General features: G+C 49.0%; 1 protein-coding gene across 8 annotated transcripts in view; it reads left to right on the top strand.

Moving 5' to 3' along the window:
• The first annotated feature begins 467 nt into the window (after positions 1-467).
• SNX29 (sorting nexin 29) overlaps positions 468-25,065 on the top strand; it is a 495,580-nt gene continuing 470,982 nt past the window's right edge. For all 8 annotated transcript variants that reach the window (XR_006212700.1, XM_042972465.1, XM_042972466.1 and 5 more), the window contains exons 1-3: positions 468-523; positions 18,551-18,615; positions 20,884-20,936. Coding sequence is in view for 7 of the 8 variants with exons in the window: in XM_042972465.1 (XP_042828399.1) it covers positions 517-523; positions 18,551-18,615; positions 20,884-20,936 (125 nt within the window). In the remaining variant the exon portion in view is untranslated. The remainder of the gene's footprint in view (positions 524-18,550; positions 18,616-20,883; positions 20,937-25,065) is intronic.

Raw genomic sequence — 25,065 nt, 5'->3', positions numbered from 1 at the left:
GTCTGGGCTCAAAGGTCGTCTCCTTAGAGGCGCGCTCCAGAACGGTCCGCCTCCCCCGTTCCCACGCTTTGGCCCATTCCCCTTTTTTATTTCCCTTCTCAGCTCCTATTACTCTCTGGAAAGGTGTTGGCCATTGCTCGTGGCCTGGTCACGGTCTCCCGACGGGGCTGTGGGCCCAGGAGAGAAGCGTCCGGTTCCGGCCCACCGCGGTCGGGCACGCCCCGTTGCTCTCGCACCACCGCGTGGCCCTGTAGGCGCCTCCGACCCTCCCCGGCCCCCGCCGCCCCACCGCCCCACCGCCCCACCGCCCCGCCACCGCCCCGCCGCCCCACCGCCCCGCCGGCTCCCCTGTTTACCTTCCGGGTCGGTGGGCGGGTCCGCGGCGGCGGCGCTCCACTTCCGGGGCGGGGCGGGCGGGCGGGGCGGCGCGCTGTCTCCCGGCCTGTCTGGAGCCCGGCGGTGGCAGTGGCGGCAGCGGCGGCAGCGCGGCGCAGGCACCGGCCCGGGAGCAGCACCATGAGCGGTGAGTGGCGGCCTCGCCGCTGTCACCCGGCCGGGCCGCCCCGGCTCCCGCCGCTCCAGCTGCACACTCCGGCCCCCGAGCCCCCGCGTCCCGCCCGCCCGCCGGCCGACCCCTGTCCCGTCGCTCGCAGACCCCTGTGTACGCCCGGGGGCTGGACCCTGGTCACCTGCACTTCTCTGGCGACCCGAGCCCAGGCACTCCCAGCCCCCAGCCTCCCGTCCACCACTTAGCCCGCTCCCGGACACCTGTCTCCAGACCTCCAGTCTCTCCCAGCGCTCCGACCCCCGTGCCCAGTCACCACTCTCCCCGTCCTCAGTCCCCCGGGTCTCAGTCCCTCCTAACTCCTGGACGCCCCCAGTCCCAGCTTCAGCTCCAGGGCCCTCTGCTCCCTCATCATTCCCGCTTCCCAGGCCCCGTGTGTGCGGTCCCTCCAGTCTCCAGGCAGGCAGGGAGGGTGTCGTCTCCAGACACTCTTAGCTTGCTGGCCCCTGAGCCCCGAGCCCCCGTGGTGTCGGTCCCCAGAGGACTGTGAGTGCTCCAGCCTCTTTGTCTTCCCCGCGCCTCCCATTCCCTTGCGCCCTGTGCCCCGGTGCTTTGCTGTCCCAGTCCCCAGTGGTTCCCAGTTACTCGCTCAGTTTCCCTACTGACCCTTGCTTCTTACATTTTGGTTATTATTATTATTATTATTATTATTACTATTATTTGTTTCATGCTCCCGCCCCTTTCACTTCTTTTCCTAGCTCCTTTGAGGTCTCCTTGGCCCTGTCCTGCACCCCCTTCCCTTCTGGTTCCACACCGAACCCATCTGGGGACCAACGCGTCGCAGGTCCCAGCCCACCCCCCTCCCGCCCGCAGGGAGGGGTGTGGTTTTGGTGGGGAGGCCGGGAGTGGGAGGGAGGTGGGTGTGGACAGCTCGTCCTCGGTGTTTCGAAGTTTAGTCCCTAGACTTGGACGCGTGTTCTCAGCCCTTCTCTGAAGCGGTCTGTCGGTGTTTTGGTGCTAAGTCATTCCTGGGTGGTGGTGGACGTTCAGAGTGACTCCGGGAAGCCTCTCAGCCCGCCCTGACTGGGATCTGCATTTTCTTAGGAGGATCGGCCTACCCTCTCCCTCTCCCTGCCTGTTTTCCTTTGAACTGTGGGATTGCCTCTGAAGTGTCGCCCCCCCCCCCCCCCCCCCCCCGTAGCCCTAGCCTTTCACCCAGGCATTTCTGGAGTTTGGGGAGTGGGGACAAAGAGGTGAGGATGTGTGTCTCTTAGTTTTTAACCTTCGAGTTATCTCCATGGGTCACTTTTTTTTTTTTTTTTTTAACAAGACATGCGCCTTTTGTTTTGCCTTTCAGAGCAAGATGTATGAAATTGTTGGTCCTGGTGAGGGAGCTGGGAAGGGGGTTTCCTGGGAGATAGACCGCTTCTGTTGTCAGAGCAAATAATTTTTGGCCTAATTAAAGTTTCTGGCCCCTGAATGTTAGTGATCCTGCAGCAAAGATGTGATGAGCTGGTTTCCACCCAGGAGATAATACACCCTGGTGTAAGTGCGGGCCCTGGATGGAGCTAGACAGCCTGAGTTCAAATCCTGACTCTGCTATAAAAAGCTGTGTGATTTGACCATTCTGGAAGTCCCAGCAAAATGGGGGTAGATAATAGTACCTGTCACCTAGTCGTGTTGCGATGACTAAAGAACTCTACCGGGTTATTGGTACTGTGCTTCGTGTGGTGTGTAGATGGGAACTTAGTGCGGTTGTTGTGGAGGTAAGGACCCAGCCGAGGTTCAGGTGGGGAGATTTTCTGACCCAGCTCTGAGACAAGGGCTGGGGCTAAGTACGCCTTGAAAACCTCTTGCTTTTAATATAACCAAGGAGACTGTGCCTCAAATTCTGGACCATTCTCGGGCCTTGATCCCAGGTGCCAGTGAAATTGACAAGCCAAGGGAACTTGATCAATGTAGCCTTCAAAAGCCAACTTAATACCAAAGATAAGGACGTTTTAAAATTTATTAAAAAAAAATCATTACAAAAGGAAACCAACAGATGGCTTTTTAAGGAAGAAGTGTTCAGGATGGATGACAGCCTTCTTTTGGAAAGATTGTAGTTGAGGCAGAAAAAATGGTTGCTGAGGGTAGAAGGGAAGTCCGAGGTATTTTCAATTTTTTTCTTTCCCCTAGTTTTATTGGCAAATAATTGACATACATCACTGTAAGTTTAGGGCGAGCAGCGTGATTGCCATTTATCGTGAAATGATTACCTTGATGGGTTCAGCTAACATCCATCTTCTTTGGATACAATAAGAAAATGAGGACATTTTTCTCTTTGCGATTAGAGCTCTTAGGATTTCCTGTCTTAGCTCTTTTCCTAGATATCGTACAGCTGTGTTGACATGTTGTACTTGACATCTCTAATGCTTACATATCTTATAACCGGACTTCTGTAACTTTTGACCCCCATTCTCCAATTACCCCTTCACGTTTCTTTTTTTTTTTTATTTTTTAATTTTTTTTAATGTTTATTTTTGAGAGAGAGAGGGAGAGACAGAGCACGAGCGGGGGAGAGACAAAGCGAGACACAATCCGAAGGAGGCTCCAGGCTCTGAGCTGTCAGCACAGAGCCCGATGCGGGGCTTGAACCCATGAACTGTGAGATGGTGACCTGAGCCAAAGTAGGTCCCTTAACCAACTGAGCCACCCAGGTGCCCTGCCCCCCTTCACGTTTCTTGAGAATACAGTTAAAACAAGGTTTTCTCACCCTTGGGGTTGATGATTGGGCACCATAAAATAATGTTGCATGGAAGTATGTCTTCTCTTCCCTCTGTCCTTTCTTTTTTTTTAATAGGAAATTTCAAACATCTCTAACGTGGAGAGAATAGTCTAATGAGCACTTACCATCTCATGATCACTTCCCCTTTGTACCTATCTATTTCTTACTTCTGTCCCCGGTTTATTTTGAAGCAAATCCCAGACACTGACCGGATCCTTTCATCTGTTAATATTTTAATGTGTATCTCTAACATATTGGGACTCTTTTTAAAAAAAAAATATAGCTCAATTTCATTATCATACCTGTAAGAAATTAGGAGTAATTCATTAACAGCAGATATTCAAGATTCAAATTTCCATGATTGCCTTATAATTTTAGAGTTTTTTTTTTTTTTTTTAAGACTCAGGATCTAAACAAGGTTTAAACAATGCAGATTGTTGTGTTTTTTAAGTCTTCAAATCTCTCTCTCTCTCTCTTTTTTAGTTTAATTGCTATCTTTTTAGTGTTTGGTATATTCACAGAGTTGTGCCTGCATCAGCATAATCGGATTTAGAACATTTTCATCAGTCCAGAAAGAAACGCTGTACCTCTTAACTGTGGTTCCTCATTCTCCCTCCCCTTAGCCCAAGCAACCACTAATCTACTCTACCTGTGGATTTACCTATTGCCAACATTTCATATAGATTGAGTCATACAATATGTAGCCTTTTGTGTCTGGCTGTTTTCACTAAAAGTATCCTTCTAAACTTTGCCATAGTGTAGCATGCAACTCAGGTTCATTCCATTTTGTGTTTGAATAACGTCTCATTGTTCTCTGTTTTGTTTAGCCAGTCTTCAGCTGATGGACGTTTGACTTGTTTCCACTTTTTGGCCCCTTTAGGAATAATGCTGCTGTGAACATTCACGTACAAGTTTTTGTGTGAGCATATCTTTTCATTTCTCTCGGGTCGATATCTAAGAGTAGAATTGCTGGCCCCGTCTGAGGAACGGTCAGACAGTTTTCCAAAGCGGCTGCACCGTTTTCCATTCCCACTAGCGCTGCATGAAGGTTCTGGTCTCTTCACACCTTTGCCAACAGCCTTTTGATTATAGCCATTCTGAGTGGGTGTGAAGCGGTGCCTTTTTGTGGTTTTGATTTGCATTTCCCTAATGATCAGTGATGTTGAGCATATTTTCATGAGCTTATTGGCTGTTTGTGTGTATCTTCTTTCGAGAAATGTCTGCTCAGATTCCTTTGTCCATTTTTAAATTGGGTTGTTTTTATTGTTGACCCGTAAGAATTCTGTATAGTTTCTGGGTACAAGTCCCTTAGATGTATTATTTATAAAAATGTCTCCCATTTTGTGTGTGTGTGTGTGTTTTAACTTTCTTGATATTGTCCTTTGAAGCAAAAAAATCTTTTTTTTAGGGGTGCCTGGGTGGCTCAGTCGGTTAAGCATCTGACTTTAGCTCAGGTCACGATCTCACAGTTGGTGAGTTCAAGCCCCGTGTTGGGCTCTGTGCTGACAGTTCACAGCCTGGACCTTGCTTTGGATTCTGTGTCTGCATCTCTCTCTGCCCCTCCCCTACTCCTGCTCTGTCTCTCTCTGTCTCTCTCTCTCTCTCTCTCTCAAAAATAAATAAACATTAAAATTTTTTTAATCTTTTTTTTTTTTTAAACTAATAGGTTGCCCTTTCATCCGTCTGTTTTTACCCCTTGCAATTTTTGATGAAGGAAATAGTTCATGTCTTTGTGGGATTTTGCTGATTGCATCCTTTTGGTGTGGTTTGACATGTTTCTCACTCTCTTGTGTTTCCTGTAAATTGGCAATTAGAGTCTTCTGTATTTTGTAGTTGAAAACGTTTGAGTCAGAGGTCAGCTGGTTTCAAGGCCAAATGCATTAAGTGCAAATAACCAGGAAGTGGAATGCCTAGGTAATGCATACACAAGATAAATGGGTGTCGTGAGGCCGAACAACCCTGATGACCATTAACAGGGTAGATGAGACATATATGTGGTATGGTCACATGATGGAAAACCTCAAAGATGTTAAAAGGAATAAAATGGATTTATACATACCACTGTGGCTGTATCTCAACATTAACTTTCTCTAAAAAGAAGCAGAGTGCAGAAATATACTAAAATATATACCTTGATGCACATTAAACCATGTATATGAAACAATGTTTGTGGATTCGTATATGTGTGTAGAGGTAACATAGCCAGTAGGAAGGATGCCTGCTACCTGTGGGTGGTTGTCGGAGGTTAATAGCTGGTCATGATTTATTTGTTTCTCTTTAAAGAATCCAGTAGGTAGGAATACTTACTTGATGACCAGCCTGCGTGAGCTAAGGAATTATGATTGCCAGATAATTCTTCTGCTCTTATTTAGAAAGTAGAACTTGAAGGACCAGAAAGTCATGATTCTCAAGCTTTTTTTTTTTTTTGTACGACTGTTTGAAGGACCTTGATGCTCATTTCCATCAGTAATTAGTCTGTCAAGGATCTTTAAGTTAGTTAAGACACTAAAAATCCCGTTTCAAGGGTGGGGAAAGCTAAACCTAGAGAGGTCACATATGTCCGAGTTTGGGGCTTAGTGGGTCATTTGCTGCTGTTTCTTGCCTGATGTTTATGTACATTTTGGCAGCTTTATCTTGTTTTTCTGGAATGTTGAGGCTCATGGTTTTCTCTTTGGCATTGACTGGGTTATTTTCAGCAGTAGCTTGTGTTTGGGATGAAGAATCAGCTGAAGCGAGTGAATGGAAAAAAAGAATGTGTGTGGTTTTCATTCAAAGAAAAAGTGATGATATCAACTTTTTTCTCCTCTAATGAAGGCATTGGGTTGATCTGTTATGGCAGATTGCAAGAAGTAAGTGTTCTACCGTCAGCAAATATTTGACCATGTCCTGTGCTAGTAAGTGGCAATGGACTAAAACCCATTGACATCACCTCTCCTGCTTCCTTGTTGTAACCAATAGGAAATCAAGTTCTTGGAGCTCTTAAAATATGGGAACTAAAATCTAAGAACCTGTGGCCTTCTCTGAATTCTGCCAAATGTAAACATGATTCTAGATAAAGGATAAAGCGCCTTCCATCCCGCCGCCATCTTGTCTCAGTGGGGGTGAAAAGTGGTTCTCGAGAGAGAAAGAAATGTTACTGTTATGTGGAAAACACAGATATGTATGCAGTATGTAAACAGATATACAATGTATTTGCGGTATTGAAATTTCATGGAGGGGTGATTAAAAAAATGTCTGAGCGAGATCTGAAGGGGGAAGGTAATGAATAAAGGGTTGAGAAACACTGATAAGAGCTGAAGTAATTTTACCATTACTGTAGAAATTTGCATTTTGCTTTACCCTTAACATTTTTGGGTAAAGCTTTGCCACATTGCTACATGATCTTTGTATTGATCACTTTTATAGGCTTCATAATCCATCAGTCCATCTACCTGCTTGTAGTATAATTTTTTAAAAACATGTTTTTTTAAATTTATTTTTGAGAGAGAGAGAGAGAGAGCGTGAACAGGGGAAAGGCAGAGAGAGAGAGAGAGAGAGAGAGAGAGAGAGAGAGAGAGAGACACAGAATCTGAAGCAGGCTCCAGGCTCTGAGCTGTCAGTGCAGGGCCGGACGCGGGACTTGAACTCACAAACTGCGAGATCATGACCTGAGCTGAAGTTGGCTGCTCAACTGACCAAGCCATCCAGGTGCCCCACATGTAGCGTAATTTTTAAACCATAATATTTGATTCTACTTTTGGAAACTTAGCTTATTTTCCTTTTTCTTTCTTTTTTTGGTTCTTATTATAAATAATGACGCAGTGAACGTTTTTGTTCAAGGCAGTTTTCTTTCCTTTTGATTGATATGTCCTTAGGATGATTTCCCTGAAGTAGCTGTAACATGGCAATGTGGATAGTTCTTGATTGCTCTTGCTTTCGAAGTGGTTGCAGTAGCTTGAAATGCTGCTGGAAGGCATGAGGGCTCGAGTGGCCACAGAGCCTGGCCGGAAATTCAGGGTTCAACATTCAGCAGACATTTACCGAATGACAGTTTGATGCTTCATCCGTCACTTAGCAGAGGGCTGCGCTGTTGGTGTCTGTAGAAGCACATGGAATGAATGGACTAAAAGGTTTTGTGGGAGTAACGGACGTGTCAGCCAGGACTCCTCAGTTGCCTGTGGCAGAAGTTGATCTGGGAAAAGTTGGAGTTTAAAACATCTTGCAATGGAGAGGTCTAGGGATAGGACTGTCCTCAGGCCCAGTTGCATTCTGGTGCTGAGAGCATCATCAGGATGACCTTTCTGTCCGTTTCGAAACTCCACTTTCCTCTTGGTTGGCTTCTCCTCCAGCAGCCTCTGTCTACCCCATGGAGGCAAGATGCCTGCCCGCAGCTCACAGCCTACCGTGTAGCAACACCCAAGCAGAGGGTGGGCCTCTTTCCCAGTTGCTCCCGCAGAAGTCCTGGGGCTGACTCACAGCAGTCTGGCAGGCTATGTGGTCATCCTGGAACCCATCACTGTGGCTCTTGTTGGCCGGGTCTGGGTCGCACGCCCAGTCCAGAGCCCGAGGGTGGCATCTGACTGCTTGTTGTCTGGATAGAGGAGGGACTGACGGGAGAGGGCTGTGAGGAAGGTGGGTTGTGAGCAGAGACCTGAGGGAGGGGAAGGGTTGCTCCTGAGTTTTGCTCCTGAGCAGCTGAAGGGGGGGTAAGCCTTGCCTCTCACTGAGGTGGGGAGGGTGGCAGAACATCAGTTTGGGGCGTGGGCGGTAGCAGTTGGAAGCCTTAGGGGGAGTGGGGACTCTTCCTGGGCCTTGACTTCTGCTTGCCTGTCTGGGAGCCCTCCAGGGGTCTGGCTCTGGTGCTTTCTCTGTCGTTCCTGCAGCGCCCTGCTGGGCTGTGCTCCCTCCAGGCTTTACTTGGAGGGAACCTTGTCCATCGCATTTTATTTTTCCTTGCCTGTCTGCATGTTTTAGGATCTGCTCTTTTCTCCCTCACCTTAAAAAATAAATACATAAAAAATAAAAAAGCAAAAAACCCCAAATGACTTTAAAGATGATTGTGAATTCATGGAATATCCCTATAGACATACCTTCCAAGAACATTAGGATATTTAGATTTTTAGTTATTGCACTTCTGTCTCTGCTCAGTGCATATGCATTTTACATAATTGCCTTGAGTCTACATCTGAATTAGTGTTTCCACTTACATTATAGCATTAATCCATGTGTCTTCCTGTCACCGTTATTTAAAAAGGCTGCATAACGTTCCACCAAATGGATGTACCATTGTAGGAAAAGAGAGTAAATTCCATTTATGATGTTCAAGGATAGAATTGGCAAGCGTTTTCTGTAAAGACCCAGATAATAAATATTTTCTGCTTTGTGGGCCATCTGGTCTCCATCCCAACTACTCATCCCTGTTGGAGTATAAAAGCAGCAGAGGCAATCAATAAACGAAAGGATGTGGCTGTGTTCCAATAAAACTTTATTTAGAAGAACAGGCAGCAGCTGGATTTGGTGTTTGCTGACCCCCATTCCAGAATACCCCGGGAGGAGTCTGAGTGCCCCTGATGCTGTGGTTGGGCTGTTACTGTGGCCTCGTGGGATAAAGTTGGGACTCAGTCCTGGATTGAACTCCCTGTGGCAGGACCTGAGCATGTTCTGGAACTTCTCTGACTCTTAATTCCCTCATCAGAAGATGCAGGTTAAAGCAAGCGATGGACCCGTAGTTCCTTAGTATTTGGAGCATAGAGGAACTGGTGAAATAGTCACTTCTTCCTTTTCTCATTTCCCCTCTTCCTCCTCTTTAGCTTAGTTTCCAGGGTGTCAGGAAGGTATTTGGATGTTTTGTTAACTTTGTGTGTGGACTTCCCCCTTGCTTTTCAGAACCTACTGCCGCGATACATTGTTGGCAGTGAGTGCTGTGTGTGCCTGCTTCCCCACACTTTACCGGCAGTGGAGAATTGCATCCTCAGTGTTCCTTGGTGAATTGAGTAGTTATATAATGGCAACATGTGGCAGCTAATTTGGTAGGTTTATAATTTGCATTTCTCCAGCCATGAGGGAAGATTCATTTTCCCTTCAGAGTGCTTGCACAGTGCCATTATAGTGTTTTTTTTTGTAAGCAGAGATTGGCAAACTGTGCCGGGCACCTGTGTTAATGTTAATAAAGTTTTATTGGAACACAAGCACATCCGTTCATTGACTCTCGATAACAACTGCTTTCGCTGTCCGGTGGCAGAATTGAGTGGCCGTGACAGAGAGACCTTATGGCTTGCAAAGCCTAAAATATTCACCATCTGTTCTCTACGGAAGATGTTTGCTGAGCCCTGCTCTAGAGTGAATTCTTTGCCTGTTGATGAATATGCTGTTGACTTAGTCTTTGGTCTTAGACATCACAAGGCCACTTGGATGGCCTGAGGCCATCTCTCTGCCTTGAAGCAGAGCCTGCCCCTTTCCATTGTGTGGTGACGGACGCTCTGTCCTTTTGTCCTGGCCCAGCTGTGCCACTTTACCCCACAGTACAGGGAACTAGCGCCTGGACTTTGGGGAAGAATGGAGTCTATTTTATCCCTTCGTGCGCAAACGCTGAGCAGACACAACGGCTGCTTCACTCCACCCGTTACCCCCGCGTGGGGCTGCTGCCGTGTCCTGGCTCGCTGTGTCTTCTCCATTTAAAGCAGCCACTTGGGGAGCCACAGAACCTAACCCCAGAGCCCTGACTCGACCACTGTTGAGCTCCTTCCATGAGTGGGGGCGTATTGACGCTGGCTCACCCCCTGAGTGAGAAGGCTCACAGTCAAGCATAGGGTCAGGAGATTTCTGATTCCCCATAATCCTTTCTGTGGTGGCGATTATACCAGGGGTGTGGTGTGGCTGGAGGGTCGTGGGGACGCCCTGTAGAGAGCAGTGAATTGTGCCGGGGCAGGGAGGTTTCTCACAGAAGGTGACAGTTGAGCTGGCCACTGGGAGGTTGGTTTGTCTTTAGTGGCCCTTTGTGGAGTCCCTTTGCCTGCATGCAAGCTGGGCTGCCCGAGGTTAGCCTGGTCTTGTGGAGGCTGGAAGGCCTGGGTGTTGGGGTCCAGCGTTGGGGCATTCTTCCTGGGACAAGGGATCGATGTCTCCAAACCTCCGTTCCTTTATCCGTTAGGAAGGGGTCACCAGCGCACATCTCGTGGGTGGATATAAAGGTTTAATGTGTATCTCAGAACAGAAGATTTGTAGCAGATCTGGGCCCTAGGCGTGTTGTGTTTGGTTCAGGCAGAGTTGGCTGAAACACTGCTGTAAAATTAGGTGCCAACTGATTGACGTGAAGATCTGAGTTTCTGTCTCCTTTGAAAAAGCACAAGATGGGGCAACTGCATGTTGGTGTTGCTGTGCGGTGCTGTCCGCTGGAGCCCAGTAGCAGCTGCCGTCTCTCCAGAGGCACCCCTCCGTCCCTTCCTGTCCCTCTTTTCTGCCCTCCCTGCCCACTGCACTCATTTCCATTCTGCGCCTGACCTTGGAGGCATGGGGGTTGGGAGGGAAGATCTGATCTTGGGCTTGTACATGCCTCTCTGGCCTGTACGAGGCCGCCCTTTGTGCCCATTCTCTCTTGCTTCTGCTTTGGAATGGTGGTGGGTTTTTGGGCATCGTGGAAACTAAACAAACAACGGCACTAAACTCTCCACTGGGCTGAGAGCGCCAAGCATCCTGTATGCCTGCAAACATGAGCAAGCCGGCCTTGCAGCGGTGGCCACGCGTTGGTGGTGTACCTGTCCCTTGCCAGGCTCTGATGTGGGCCGTTGGTTATAGGGTGAGGGAATATTAAGGTGTGGGTCTGGTCTGTAGTCTTCCGGAAATCCCTAACGTGTAACCGTCTTACTGCTTACTGAATAGCCGTAACGGCTAGAAACACAGTGTTGTGTTAATTTTTAAAACCTCCATCTGATTAATTCTGCTAGGGCAGTGGTAGGCAAACTATGGCCCGTAGGGCAAATCCAGCCCAAGGCCTGTTCTTGTAAACAGCTATGCTCGTTCCGTAATGTATTATCTATGGCTGCTTTTGAGATGTCAGAGCAGAGTTGAGGAGTTGGGACCACATGACCCACAAAGCCTAAAATGTTTACTGTCTGGCTCTTGACGGAAAAAGTTTGCTGACCTCTGTCCTGGGCCACTGCATTAAAGGTGCAGGTTTATTCAGTGAAAACCAGAAATACAAATCATCTGAGACAGCCCATCACATGCTTAGGACTTGATAGAAACTCAGTGTTAATTGCACTTAACACGCACTTAACTTCATGGGTTGCATGAACAACTCATATAATATCATTGAGTGTATCGTGTGTTTGTTGTATAAGATCACTCAGTCATTTGCTGCCACCTGTGCCGCTGTGTAGGTAATCGGTGCAGGGTGAAGGCCATGGGAACAGAAGGGCCAGGGCCACAGCCCGGAGCAGCAGTCACAGCAGGGCTGGCTCTCCCGTGAAGGAAGAGCTGTGCTGGCAGCTGGAAGCGTGTGCAGGCGCGGGCGTGGCTTTTGGTAAACTTGCGGGGAGATATTCTGACATCCTCGCATGCTGTGAGAATTGCACAGATGAGGGGCGCCCGGGGGCTCAGTCGGTTAAGCATCCGGCTCTCGGTTTCCGCTCAGGTGAGGATCTCACAGTTTTGTGGGTTCAAGCCCCACGTCAGGTTGTGCGCTGAAGGTGTGGAGCCTGCTTGGGATTCTCTTTCCCTCTCTCTCTCTGCTCCTCCCCTACTGTCTCTCTCAAAATAAATAAACTTTACAACAAAAGAATTGCACAGATGAGAAGAAAAAACTGACTTGGTGGGGCAGTTGCTGGATATGTCCTTGAGCAGATGAGAGGAGACGGGAGTCAGAGCACAAGTGGAGGTTTCAGTTATTTAGCCTCTCAGAGCCTCAGTTTCTTCATCTCTGAAGTGGGATAATCACATGTACTTTCAGGAAGAATTTCCTAATTGCAGCATTGCTGACAGGCCAGATAACTCTTGCGTGGGGCCGTCCTGTGTGCTGTCGGAGGTTTAACGGCATCCCTGGCCTCCACCTGCCCCGTGGCCCCTCCGACTTGTGCCGACAATATCTGCAGACATTGTCCAATGTCCCGTGGTGAAGGCAAAATCACCCTGGTTGAGAGCCACGTATCTCCACCCACCCTTCGTAGGGCCTCTCGTAACCAAACCTCTCAGAACTTGCTTTATTGGACTGTGCCTGTTCCCCGTTATTAGGCTGATGATGCAGAAGTGAAGGACCTCTTAGCATCACACCCCCTCAGTGGAACCAGAAATATGGAAGAGAAGTGAGGCGGGGGCTGGGTGCTGCTATCTGGAGTCCTTTTGCCCTCCTGCCCCCCCCCCCCCCTTAACAATTATTAAACCAACCATTTCAAAGTGAACAATTCACTGGCATTTACTACATTAATGGTGTCGTGTAACCAGCATCTCTGTCTAGTTCCAAAAGATTTTCATCACCCCAAAGGAGACCCCGGACTCATTAAGCACTTGTGTTCTGTCTGTGTGGATTGACCTATTCTAGTTCTTTCCATCTTTTAAAGCACAGCTCAAGTTCCTACTTTTTCAGTAAGCCTCCCTGGGCCCTGGCAGAATGGCAGTGTAGCATGGTACAGGGAGCACTAGTCCGGGAGTCAGGCAGACCAGGGGCTTAGCCTCTGTTGCACCACTGATTTTGCCACGTGACCTTGGGCAGAATTCCTGGCATGCAGCGGGCACCCAAAGAACATTGCCCTTTTCTTCCCGTCCAAGTACCTGTTCAGTGCATTGCAAGGATTAGCCTTCAACCAGAGAAATACGTGGCGTGACTTTACGTCTGCCGCTGCATGGAGAGCCAGGGAAATACTACTATTTGAGTGTGTATGTGGCCTTGATCAAATGACCTACCTCCTCTGAGAGTGGCACCTTTATTTAACCTTGACCTCCAGGGTCCTTGCAAGGATTAGAGCAGGAATGTATGTAGAGTGCCTGGTATATCTTGATTGTTTTCCCCTCCCTAGAGTCCATGGGCCCTTTATCTCTTTTATCTCCCTCAGGGCAGTGAGCACAGAGGCCTGGATTGCGTAGCTTCCCCGTGCTTCAGAGAGAAAGCAGCCAGTTGAAAGCAATTCTTAGAGCCAGATGTCTGACACCCCTGGGGGTATAGGGCTGTCAACAACAATAATAATAGCTAACATGTAACAAGTGATTGGTATAGACTAGGCACTGTTTTAGGTGCAATGTGGATGCTTGTTTATTTAATAGATCTAGGAGGTGCAGAGAGGATAAGTAACTTACCTATAGTCACATAACCAGTGGTAAGGAATCTGGGCTATCCCATTCTTTTTCTTTTCTTCCTTTTTTTTTTTTTTAATGTTTATTTATTTTGGAGAGCGAGACTGAGTGCAAGCAGGGGAGGGGTAGAGAGGGAGATACAGAATCGGAAGCAGGCTCCAGGCTCTGAGCTGTCAGCACAGAGCCTAACGTGGGGCACGAACCCACGAACTGAGAGATCATGACCTGAGCTGAAGTCTTAACCCAGGGAGTTACTGAGGCGCCCCTGGGCTTTCTTAACCCCTGCTCTTTCTCCCTAGGAAGTAACTGAAGGCTGGAGGTTTGTGGTAGAAATTGATTTAGGATCCTCAGGATTCTAAACATTAAAAACAACAAAGATACACATACACATGTCATATCTGTGTTAGAGCCTCAGGGGATCACTGCATTTCTCCGACAGTTTTGTGGCCCCCTGGGGGTATTCCCTGGGGTACCTTTCCATTTTCTATTTGCATTTTGATAGTGATCTACCAAGAAATTCAGAAGAAGCCTGTTCGGGCCCTTCTGGTCAAGGGTGTGGACTGAGGGCTGCCCTTGGAAAAGGCAGAGAGCAGGAAGGCTGGGGCTTGCTTCCCAGAGAATCACGGAGAAATCCTTGCTGAGTCGGCAGTGGGGCTGTGACTGCAGGTTTGTTACAAGGCTTGAAAGGCAGCAAGATTTAGCAGACGGCCGAGCCAGGAGCTAGTGGACTTGAAACCGAATCTCTCCTTGAGTACTTCCCATGAGACCAGCCTTGGGTGCTCCCCACTGAGCCTCAGGGCTCCGGTGAATGGAGCCACTTTATCTGTGTCGGGGGTTGAATGTCTATCCCTTAATGGCACCCCCCGCCGCCCTTCTTCACTGGGAGGAGGCGGGAAGGACCCTGGTGGCATAGATTCTTCTGCCTGTCTTGTCTCCACCAGGGCCCCATGTTCCAGACTGCAGAGCTAGGAGAACATGATCTCATGCAGAAACCAGTGCCCAGAGAAGGGAAGTGAGTGTCCCCGTCACGTGGCCAGCAAGCAGCCCTATGGAGATAACTCATGATGCCTTGTGACTTTCCACTGGTGCTCCTTCCACTGCTCCTCAGGGCCGTGGCCTCCCGGGCAGAGACTGCATGCCCCCAAGGCCGCCTGGGCTCCCTTTGCCCTACGACACTCCTTTCTCTGAGTCCGCAGTTAGGGCCAGGGTGGCCACAGGTGCCTCTTCTGAGGTCAGGATGGTGTCACACAAGTGCACTTCTTACCCGCAGAGGGATTACAGCCAGGAAGGGTGAATGGAGGGCTGAGGCCCGCACAACCTCAGATCGGTCCTCCGTAGTGAACAGGCCTTTTTTCGAACCACAAAGAGAGGCTTTGCAAGGTAGGGCAGAGGAGGCTGCTGACATCTCATCTAGGAAAAGCAGTGGCTCAAGACACTGTAGAAAAGACATGGGATCATCATGCCTGTCAGGAAGCATAGGCTGTGACGTCCTTGCTGTTCAGGTGTGGGTCAGGAACCAGCGGCCTCAGCATCACCGGGAGCTCGTGAGAAATACCAAATTCCAGGCCCCACCCAGAACTGCTGAATCAGAACCTGTCTTTGAACAAGACCCCAGGAGATTTGTGTGAATCCAAGAACTTGAGAATCACTGTACTAAAAATGACCAGTAGCAAGATGATGGAGATTTTTATTTTCTTGGCACGTTTTTTTCTCCTGATTTGTTTTTTACTGTGGTAAAATACACATAACAAAATTCACCATCATAACCACTTCTTTTTAAATTTCTTTTTCCACGTTTATTTATTTTTGAGACAGAGAGAGACAGAGCATGAGTGGGGGAGGGTCGGAGAGAGAGGGAGACACAGAATCTGAAACAGAATCTGACACAGAATCTGAGCTGCCAGCACAGAGCCCGTTGTGGGGCTCGAACTCACAGACCACGAGATCATGACCTGAGCCGAAGTTGGACACTTAACCGACTGAGCCACCCAGGCGCCCCTTTTTAATATTTATTTTTGAAAGAGAGAGCGTGCGCACGTGCACATGCATGAGTGAGGGAGGGGCAGAGAGAGGGAGATGCAGAACCCGAAGCAGGCTCCGGGCTCTGAGCTGCCAGCACAGAGCCTGATGCGGGGCTCCAACCCATGACCTGCGGGATCATGACCTGTGCTGAATTTGGACGCTCAACCGACTGAGCCACCCAGGCACCCTGCAGTATTTATCTTTTTGGGGACTTAGCATAATGTCCTCGAGATTCATCCATCTAGCAGATTGCAGAATTTCCTTCCTTTTTGCAATTGAATAATAATGCATTGTGTAGATAGGCCACATTTCGCTTATCCCTTTATCTGCCGATCGACACTTGGGCTGTTTCACATTTCAGCCACTGTGAGTGATGCTGCTGTGAACATGGGTGTACAAGTATCTCTTCGAGACCCTGCTTTCAATTCTTTTGGGTGTCTATCCAGATGTGGAATAGATGGGTCATATGCTAATTCTATCACATAAATTACTTTTATGATAAAAGAAAATGGCAAGGGCATTTCAGGGTGGAAAGCCTTGTCGAGTTTCCAGCTGGCACTGCCCAAGGCCAGGTAGCGTTGTTGGATGCAGTACTTGGAAGAAGGAAGAAGGAGAGCCCGACTTGTCCATCCTGGCGTTAGAGAAGAGCGGGAGCCAAACATGTTAAACAAAGAGTAGGATTTATTGACAGACACAGGTATCAAGAGAGCTGTTTGGGGGTCTTGGGCAGGTGGCATCTTCAGCGTCCTGAATGATGCTTCATCATGGCCTTGTGAGGTGGGAATGACATGGAGGCCATCCTTTCTCAGAGCCCTCCAGAAAAAATAACAGTGGCAGAGTTTGAGAAGTCAGTTGTATCACCGTGTGTCCGTGACTGGCTGTATCTCTGGGTCTGGAGTGAGGCAGCAGCCTTGTGTGGTGGCCTGGACATAGACTCTGGAAGGGCATGGTCTTGACTGAGGATCACAGTTCCAACAAGTGGTATTCAGATGCGAACAAAACCTACCCCAAGCCTGTGATTTTGGTCCGCGAGGCCCTTTGTAACTGGCTCCTGCCTACTGTCTCCTCTTTACTTCCTCCTTTTGGCTTTTTGCTCAAGTCACAGCTGATTTCCTTCTGATCCTGGAAGACTAGAAACCAAGCTTGTTCCTGCCTCTGGGCATCTACCCTGGCAGCCTGCTCTGCCTGGAATGCTGGTCTGCCGTAGCTCTCCAGGCTTGTTCCTGGTCCCCATACAGGGCTCAGCTCACCTGTCGGCTGGGTGGAGAGGCCTTCCATCGCCACCCCGGCTACCGGGGCCTCTTGCTTCCTCCCTGTCTCATCACCCATCTGCTTTTCTTTCGACTATGACTCTCTGACGTCCTCCCATTGTAGGTTTACTTAGGTGCTCTGGGTTTCTTCCCTAATAGAAGTTTTGCTCCATGAGAAGATGGCTCTTGTCTACCACTTAACTCCTTTGTCCCCAGCACTTGGGACACTGCCTGGCACATGGTAGAAGTTAGATTAATACTGAGTGCATCGCGCACAATGCTGTTCTCCCTGAGCTTCACCTTCCCCGTCTGTGGTGTGGTGGTGGTGGTGGGGGGGATCCCGATCCCTTGGTTGCAAGGTGGTTGTGGAAATTACAGGGTGTGATCATGCCGAGCACTGAGTGTAGTGGCTGGCACGCAGGAAATGCTCCACACATGGTCACAGTGGTGGTCAGCCCAGTGGCCCTGGCATGATTTGGATGAATCGCTGACTGTCTGTGGGGTGATGCCCAGCTGGTACTCCCTGGTGAAGCCCGTGTTGAGTTGCCCAAGAGAGAAGCAGCTTGGTGATACTTCCAGGCTTATGGCGGGGGCATCTGCTCTTGTACCTCTGAATTTGAGTCTCGTTTGAAATGACTGTGTTCTGTGTTTGGTGCGTCACAGTACGTAGCCGTGTCTCTGTTGATTGGGGTCCCTGGGCCTCGCAAGGGACCGCAGATGTAGCTCTGACAGGGTTCTGCTTGGTGCTTTAAAGTGTGCCTGCCTTTGACCCTCATAAAGGGAAGTTGAGCACACACTATGTGCATTGGTTAGGAATGCTTTTGGCTGCAAGTAACAGCCCGGCATAGAGCGGTTTGAGCAAACAGGGTTATTTGCTGTGTGAGAGGTGGGAGATTTCTGGTATTGGTTCAGAAGTGAAATGGCATCAGGGCTGGAGTCTCTGTGATTCCCTTGACCTTCCTCCCAAGCTTGTTGCTTCATGGCTGCCTGGTGATGCTCTGGCTCCCCCCAGGGTGTTTATGGTGAAGGGGTGAAGGATGGAAGGAGGAGTGAAGCGATTACCATCTGTTCTTTGATCAGGAAGGCGTGGTTTCCCCACTGCCCACGGCCCTCTGCTCTCTAAGGCCAGCCTTCCAAAAGAGGCTGAGAAAAGGAGTAATTTGGTTTTGCAGCTTGTACCGCAGGAGGTGGCCTGGGGAAAGGATGCCGGAGAGAGTGAGGCCAGCCAGTGGGCAGTGCCTGCCATACTAGGGAACCTCCGTTATAGTTACACTGTGGGTTCTCACCTGGGGGGGCAGTTTGTTCCCGGAGGACATTTGCTAACATCCGGAGACACTTTTGTTGCCACAACCAGGGTGTGTGTATGTGCGTGTGTCATGCACTCGGTACCTGGTGGGTGGAGGCCGGGGATGCTCCTGACACCCTGCCGTTCACAGGGCAGCCCCACCACAGAGAATGATCCGGCCCAAACGTTAGAATCGCCAAGGTGGGGTAACCCTGGGTTAGACTATGCTGGACACGTTCTTCAACTTCGGGGAATACTAGTTCAGCTGCTTTCCTGTGATGCCTAACAGGCAGATGGCCAGACTCCATTGTAATGATGTAGGTTATTGGTACCTGGTCTTGTTGTTCTCCTCGCAGAGGCGGCCGATGCTAGGTGGGGACAGCCCTACACCACGTGGCAGAAAGTCTCGATAAAAGGCTTACGTGCAACAGAACTAATGACGCCTTGTTGCATTTTAGGATCACAGAACAATGACTTGAAAAGACAGTTTCTGCTGGAGCGACTCCTGGATGCAGTGAAACAGGTAAGAGGGAAGCTCGCATTTGCCTCTGAGGTCGAGTAACGGTGCCAGGCAGTTCACATGGGGTCATCTCTGCCCTTCCACGTGCGCGGACTTACTCCCCCTTTCCGGGAGCAGTGAGGCTGGCCGTGTTCCCCAGGAAACGATAGGGCAGGTCAGGCAGTCCGAAGCAGCGAGGGAGGGGCGCCCGCGTCCTGACTTTCTGATACCTTTGGAGGCCCCCGTCCTTCTGACGTCCCCGTGGGAGGAGCGTTGGTGTTGGTTTTGAAGTCTCCCTCCAGGCAGTTTGATGGCAACGCTTCCGGGAGCTGAGGTGGTGGTTGGAGTTAGCGCCCCCCCCCCCCCCCCCCCCCCCCCCCCCCCCCCGCCCCGGGCACAAGAGCAGAGGCAGACAGGAGGGAGGATGGGCCCTCCCGGAGGGACCCCTCCCAGGGTCCGGTGGGCCCTCCCGGAGGGCTCTCCTCGGTGCCGCTTTTGGCGTCCGGCTTTTGGCCGGGCCTGGAAGCAAGCTTTGGTTTAGGCTGGCGTCAGCGTGCCGGCCTGGCCTGCGTGAGTCACACGTGCATCATTTAGTGCACGCTCGTCACGTCCCAGGCCCCCGGCTAAGCGCTCCCCGTTGAATCCTTCCCACCAGCCTCTGAGGCAGTTCGTGCAGTTGTTTCCATTTTACCCACGAGGAAACTGAAGCTCCGAGAGGTCCAATACTTTGCTCCTGAAGCTCCGAGAGGTCCAATACTTTGCTCCGGGAGTTACAGGTAATAAGTAGCAAAGTGAGGATCCGACCCTGACCTCCAGGTAGCTCACATTTTGGAAAGGCGACTGACAGTTACATGCATGTTAAGAGCCAGGTAGGGCGAGAAGCGCTTCTGGAGAGATGTGTGTCGAGCGTGGGACTGAGCCCAGAGAACTTGGCGTCTCCCTGGCCTCCAGGCGTCCTGGTGTGGTGCGTGGTGGAGGGGACACAGGCTCAGGTGCCACTGGAGTCGAATACCAGCTTCACCGCCTCCAAGCTGTGTGTGCCGGGGCCTCTCATCCAGCGTCTCTGAGCAGCCCGCTTCTCTGTCATCGGGTCACCGCTCTCCAGAGCGCTGTGGAGGGAACCGCATTCGTTAGCGTAGGTACAGGGCCCAGCGCCTGGGCCACAGCAACGGAGCCCACATTACTCATTTCTTGCTTTATTCCACAAGTGGGAAATATAAGGAAAATGAAGAGGCAAGTGGAACCACTTTACATCTATATATTTAAGTGTATTTATTTTGAGGGGAGGGTGCAGAGCCCAACGCGGGGCTTGAACTCACGGACCTGGAGATCATGACCTGAGCCGAAATCAAGCGTTCAGTGCTCAGCCGACTGATTTCACCCAGGCACCCCTGGCACCACTTTAAGTGTAGCCGTTAAACAGAAATAAATGGGAGCTGATGCCCAGAGCTGCTGTTATTATTATTGTTGTTAAATATTTCAGTGGGTGAAAGTGTACATATGGTTTTTAAAAATCAATCTTACTGACGTATAATTGAGGCATGCAATAAAATACACTAATTTTAAGTATGCAATTCCACATGTTTTGACAAATACATCATTTAAATTCATTAATGCATTCATTCTTTGGATGAATAAGTTCTGGAATCTTGTGAGCCTGCTCCCCACAGGGAGAGAGAGTGGCTGGCTGATGGCTGTGCGATATTGTGAATTGAATGGTATAACTAAAAATGGTTAAGATGGTGAATTTTACGTTATCTATATTTTACCACAATTAGAAAAGAAAGAATGGTTTGCTTTTATCTGTATCCACCCTGGGTGAATTGTCATTCGGCACAACCAGATGACATGTTTGAGGCTTGAATCATGCTGCCATAATTTCCTAGCCAGTCATAACAACTCTGGGGCCCTTTCCAAAGGCACCCATCACCACAGATTTGTGTAAGTATTAATTGTCGCCTGTGGGGAGCTCTGTGTTCAGACAGTCAGCTGCTGACATACAGAAGCTTCCTAGAAAATCTGCACAAGGCTGTGTACTTCAGTTTTCCTCTTAGCACTGTTTTCCCACACGCCTTCCTTCTGTGCAAGTGGGAGATAAAGGCTTCAGTAGGTGGCGGCTGGAAGGCTGCCTCCCGTCTTGGCTTGACACCTGGGACAAGGGGACACCCCGACTCGGTACCTGGAGTTTCTGGCCCTGTGTGTCCCATGACCCCGAAGGCCTGTGTGGGCTGTTTGTGACGTTTGAGTGTCCCATCCCAACCGCTAATCTCAGCGGCTTCTTTTTCCGTGCAGTGCCAGATCCGCTTTGGAGGGAGAAAGGAGATCGCCTCGGATTCCGACAGCAGGTAAACGTGTCGCTTCTAAAACCATCTACTGTCAAGACCAAAAAGGCGGCCAGAGCTGAGTCGCTTCTGTGTTGTCTCTGGAGCCGAGAGGTGCGGTGATTCAGCTTGGGTAAGCTGTGGACCACCTACGCAGTGACAGCTCCTGTCGCGTATTCGCGGCTTCCTGTACTACTCCTTCTGGTAGTCCGTTCTGAGGAAATTGTTTGAAATACCTTTCTGCATAAGGTTATTTTCAGGGTAATTGATAATGATGGCAAGTCAGAAATCTAAGCAGAGCATCAGTAGAACAGAATGTCACATAGCCATTAAATTGATGTCCACACAGCATTGACTTGAAGCAGAGAAATGCACATGTAGTAATTTACAAATTATGTAGTTAAAATGAAAAGACCAGGATATAAAGTTATGTCGATGCAGAGTGATGCTAGCTATGTTAAACCACCACTCTGGAGAAGAACATACCAGAATGTGAACACAGGTAATCCTGGGTCTAAGAATATTGGGAATCTTTATACTTTCTGTTGGTCTTCATATTTTATACTGTGATTGCTTGTTTCCTTTATATATATATATATATATATATATATATACAAAAGAAGCCCCAAAATTGGCATTGACTTTCCTGACCCGGGAAGGACTGACATAATTGTGTAAGCTTCTCACGTTGCCTGGGAGGAGATGGGAATGTTTTGGCAAAGGTAAGAGACACACAGGCATTTGCTTTGTGAAGTCATTCAGTGATTCATGGTGGCGGGAGGAACATTCCCCGCAAAGGAAGGGAAATGAGGGAACTCGCTTGCTCGGTGCTCATGTCATTCCGGAGACTGGCCGTGGCCCGGCCCACTCACCCCAGCCCGCCCAGCAGAGCCCGTTCCTGGTCTGTCCTTTCAGACCTGTGTCTGTGACACACTTTACCAGCTGGAGCAAAGCGCACAGCGCCACATTGTCATAGAGCTGCAGGGACTATTTGAAACTGGTGCAGGTTTAACACTGTACCCCTCCCGTATCCTGTCTCTCCTTCACCTGGTTTTTCTCCCTGGCACTTACCACCAGCTGACAGACTGTATGTTAGGCTTGTTTATTTTGTTGGTTTCTGTCTCTGGGTGTGGTCATGTCAGCTTTGTGCAGACAGGGATGTTTGCTGTCTTGATCACTGATGTAAGTCTGATGCCTGGAAGCGTGTAGAAGGTGCTTAGGAAAGACCCGTCAGGGTGAGCGACTGGGTGAGCGCGTGCACGGCATCGTATCGTAGTCAGCTGTTTAATCTGTGGCACCACGAGGCTTGTGAGCTTTGAGGGCCGAGGGGCGACTCCTCTAGTGTGTATCTCTCTTTTGCACAGACATTTTGTGCCTGTCGCACATTTGGTTCTTAGTATGTGGTTGTGGCATCAGATCATTAGACTGATTTATTGTTTCAGTTCTCTTTTGTTTCAGTAGATGAAATTATTGTTATTACAGAACTTGCCATGTTGCATTGTAATAACTGGTTTATGAATGCTTTTGTGCCTTGACTGTGAACATGGAGACAGCAGGCAGGCCCTGGGTCCTGACCTCTCTCCTTCCCAGCAGAGTACTCATAAGCAGTAAGTAAAACGGACGTAAATCTGTAGGCGTTTCCTGGAAGATAAAATAGCAATGGAAAGTGCCAGAGGAAAAGCTTTATCCTTAAGAGTATAAAAGCTGTATCCTTACTGAGATTTTTATTTACTTACTTGTCAATGTCTGTTTCTGTTTCATTGATCTTTTTGTCTGTCCTTCCACCCCATAGCATACAGTTTTAATAAGTGTAAATATAGAATAATTCTTTTTTTTTATGATTTGCATTTTACAGTTGTTCTTGAGGCTCTACTATGGGGCCTGGCCTTGGTCAGCACAGGGGTCCTGATTTGGGGACACAAGGTCCACCTGCATCAGAATCATCTGGGAGGCTCATTCATTAATGATGCAATTCTCCCTCCCATCCTAGACCAGCTACACATATGTGTGTGAGTGCGTGTGCATGCATGTGTGTGCATGGGTGAGGGTGTGTGTGCTCAGGACTTCTCCATCACTTTTTTATTTTCGTAATTATCCTGTTCTTTTCTTGAGAGAGAGAATCCATCTCTAAATGTTAAATGAGTGTGTTCTTATATAATAGAATATACTACTAAAGTTTTTAGTAGGTAAAATATTAGGTTTCATAGAAGTTAGAAAGTTAACTCCTTCAATGAGAGCTGTGGTTTATGGCTAAAAGGAGGGTGCTGCTTTATGTTAATAATAATGGTTACTGCTTCTTATTTATTTTGAGAGAGAGAGAGAGAGAGAGAGAGAGAGAGAGAGAGAGAGAGAATGCACACACATGGCAGAGGAGCAGAGAGAAGCAGAGACCGAATCCCTGGCAGGCTCCACCCCATCAGCACAGAGCCCGATGGGGGGCTTGAACTCACAAACTGTGAGATGGTGACCTGAGCTGAGGTCAAGAGTCAGATGCTTAACCAACTGCGCCATCCAGGTGCCCCGATAGTTACTGCTTCTCACGTCGCTGGCCACTCCTTGTGCATGTTGACGCTTAGTCTCCTACACAGTGTCTGGAGTGGTCGTGTTACTCCTTCTTCACGGACGAGAAAACAGACTCCGTCAAGTAGAGTAATGCAGCCAAGGTTAGACATCTGAGAAACTTAGAGTTGAAAGTGGGACCCTAGTTTCTCGGGCCCCGAAGTCCATTCTTCCCGTGTTAGGCTACAATTAGTGATTATGTTGATTTTGAAGCTGTGTTTAAAAAAATTGTTTTGGGGCGCCTGAGTGGCTCGGTTGGTTAAGCATCCGACTGTGGCTCAGGTCATGATTTCACAGTTCGTGAGTTCTAGCCCCGCGTCGGGCTCTGTGCTGACAGCTTGGAGCCTGGAGCCTGCTTTGGATTCTGTGTCTCCCTCTCTCTCTGCCCCTTTGCTGCTCACGGTCTGTCTCTCAAAAATAAATGAACATCAAAAAAAATTGTTTTTCCCCCACATTGAGGGTTCCTTCTCCATATCAGAGTCTTGGTCTTATCTTTGCAATATGTTTGGGTAGAGGTGGCACCACCTTCATACAGGAAAGGCCGCATCATTGTCCTTATATTGTGACAAAGCTTAACCTTGCAGTTAAGAACATTTTGTTGTGGGGTCTGGAAAGATAGATGAGTCCCCTTTCTTCTCCACCCCTGACAAATGGCCCAGCACCAGAGGTCACCTCACATGTATTATTCACTGCTTTCCAGCTCCCCGCTATCACCCTGTCCCGGTCACCACACCCCCCATAGGATGGCTGCCATCGACTGACTCCCTGCCTTCCTTTTTGTCCTGCTTCCTCTGCACAGAGAGACTTACGAAGAATGCAGTTGCCGTCCCTTCACTCTGCCATAGAGAACCTTCGCTCTTTGGAAAAAGACTCGCATCCCTGATACAGTCTGGCTCTTTGCTCCAGCTACTCTGGCCTGGCCTTTTCTGGTTTTGTTTTGTTTTGTTTGTTTTCAAAGCCTTTGAATAATTGTCGGGAAAGTCTTCAGGTCCCCTGACTGCAGTTCTCCCCCTGCCCCACCAGACCCCAAAGTCCCAATCATCTGGATCTATTTTCCTTGCTCTGTACCATGGATCTGCACACTTTCTGCGAGGGGTTGTCCTTTGTGACCCCTGCTCAATACTGTCAGGGTCTAGAAATCTCTGTTTCACATTATGCGTTGGTACGATGGATTGATTACGTTTATCTGTTCAACTGCATGACAAGCTGGAAATAAACCTATTTTGCGCACACTGTGTCCACAGTGCCTGGCACATAGTAAGTGCTCAATAAATATTTATTGGGTCACTCATTTGTTCAGCAGTTAGTTGCTGAATGCTTAGCTGGTGTCAGGTTCTGTGCTGGACACGGGGCCTTCTCAAGTGTCTCAGGAGTGTTTCTACCCTTCGGGTGGCTTTTTTTCTACTGGGGAAGATAGCCCAGTGGGGCAGTGATTACAGAACATGACTTGAGGGCTATGTCTAGGAGGTTGGGGATGTGCCCTGGGCAGGCTGGCGGGAGAGAGCTCTGGCTCTCACTGCCTGGCTTCAAGTCTGGCTCTTCCCCTTTGCGGTTGAGCCACCTGCCTAACTTCTCAGAGCCCAAGAATTAGGTC

This window comes from Panthera tigris, chromosome E3 (genome assembly GCF_018350195.1).
Source record: "Panthera tigris isolate Pti1 chromosome E3, P.tigris_Pti1_mat1.1, whole genome shotgun sequence".
Lineage (NCBI taxonomy): Eukaryota > Metazoa > Chordata > Mammalia > Carnivora > Felidae > Panthera > Panthera tigris.
Note: the sequence above shows the minus strand (reverse complement) of the source record. Positions and strands in the feature narration are given on the sequence as shown.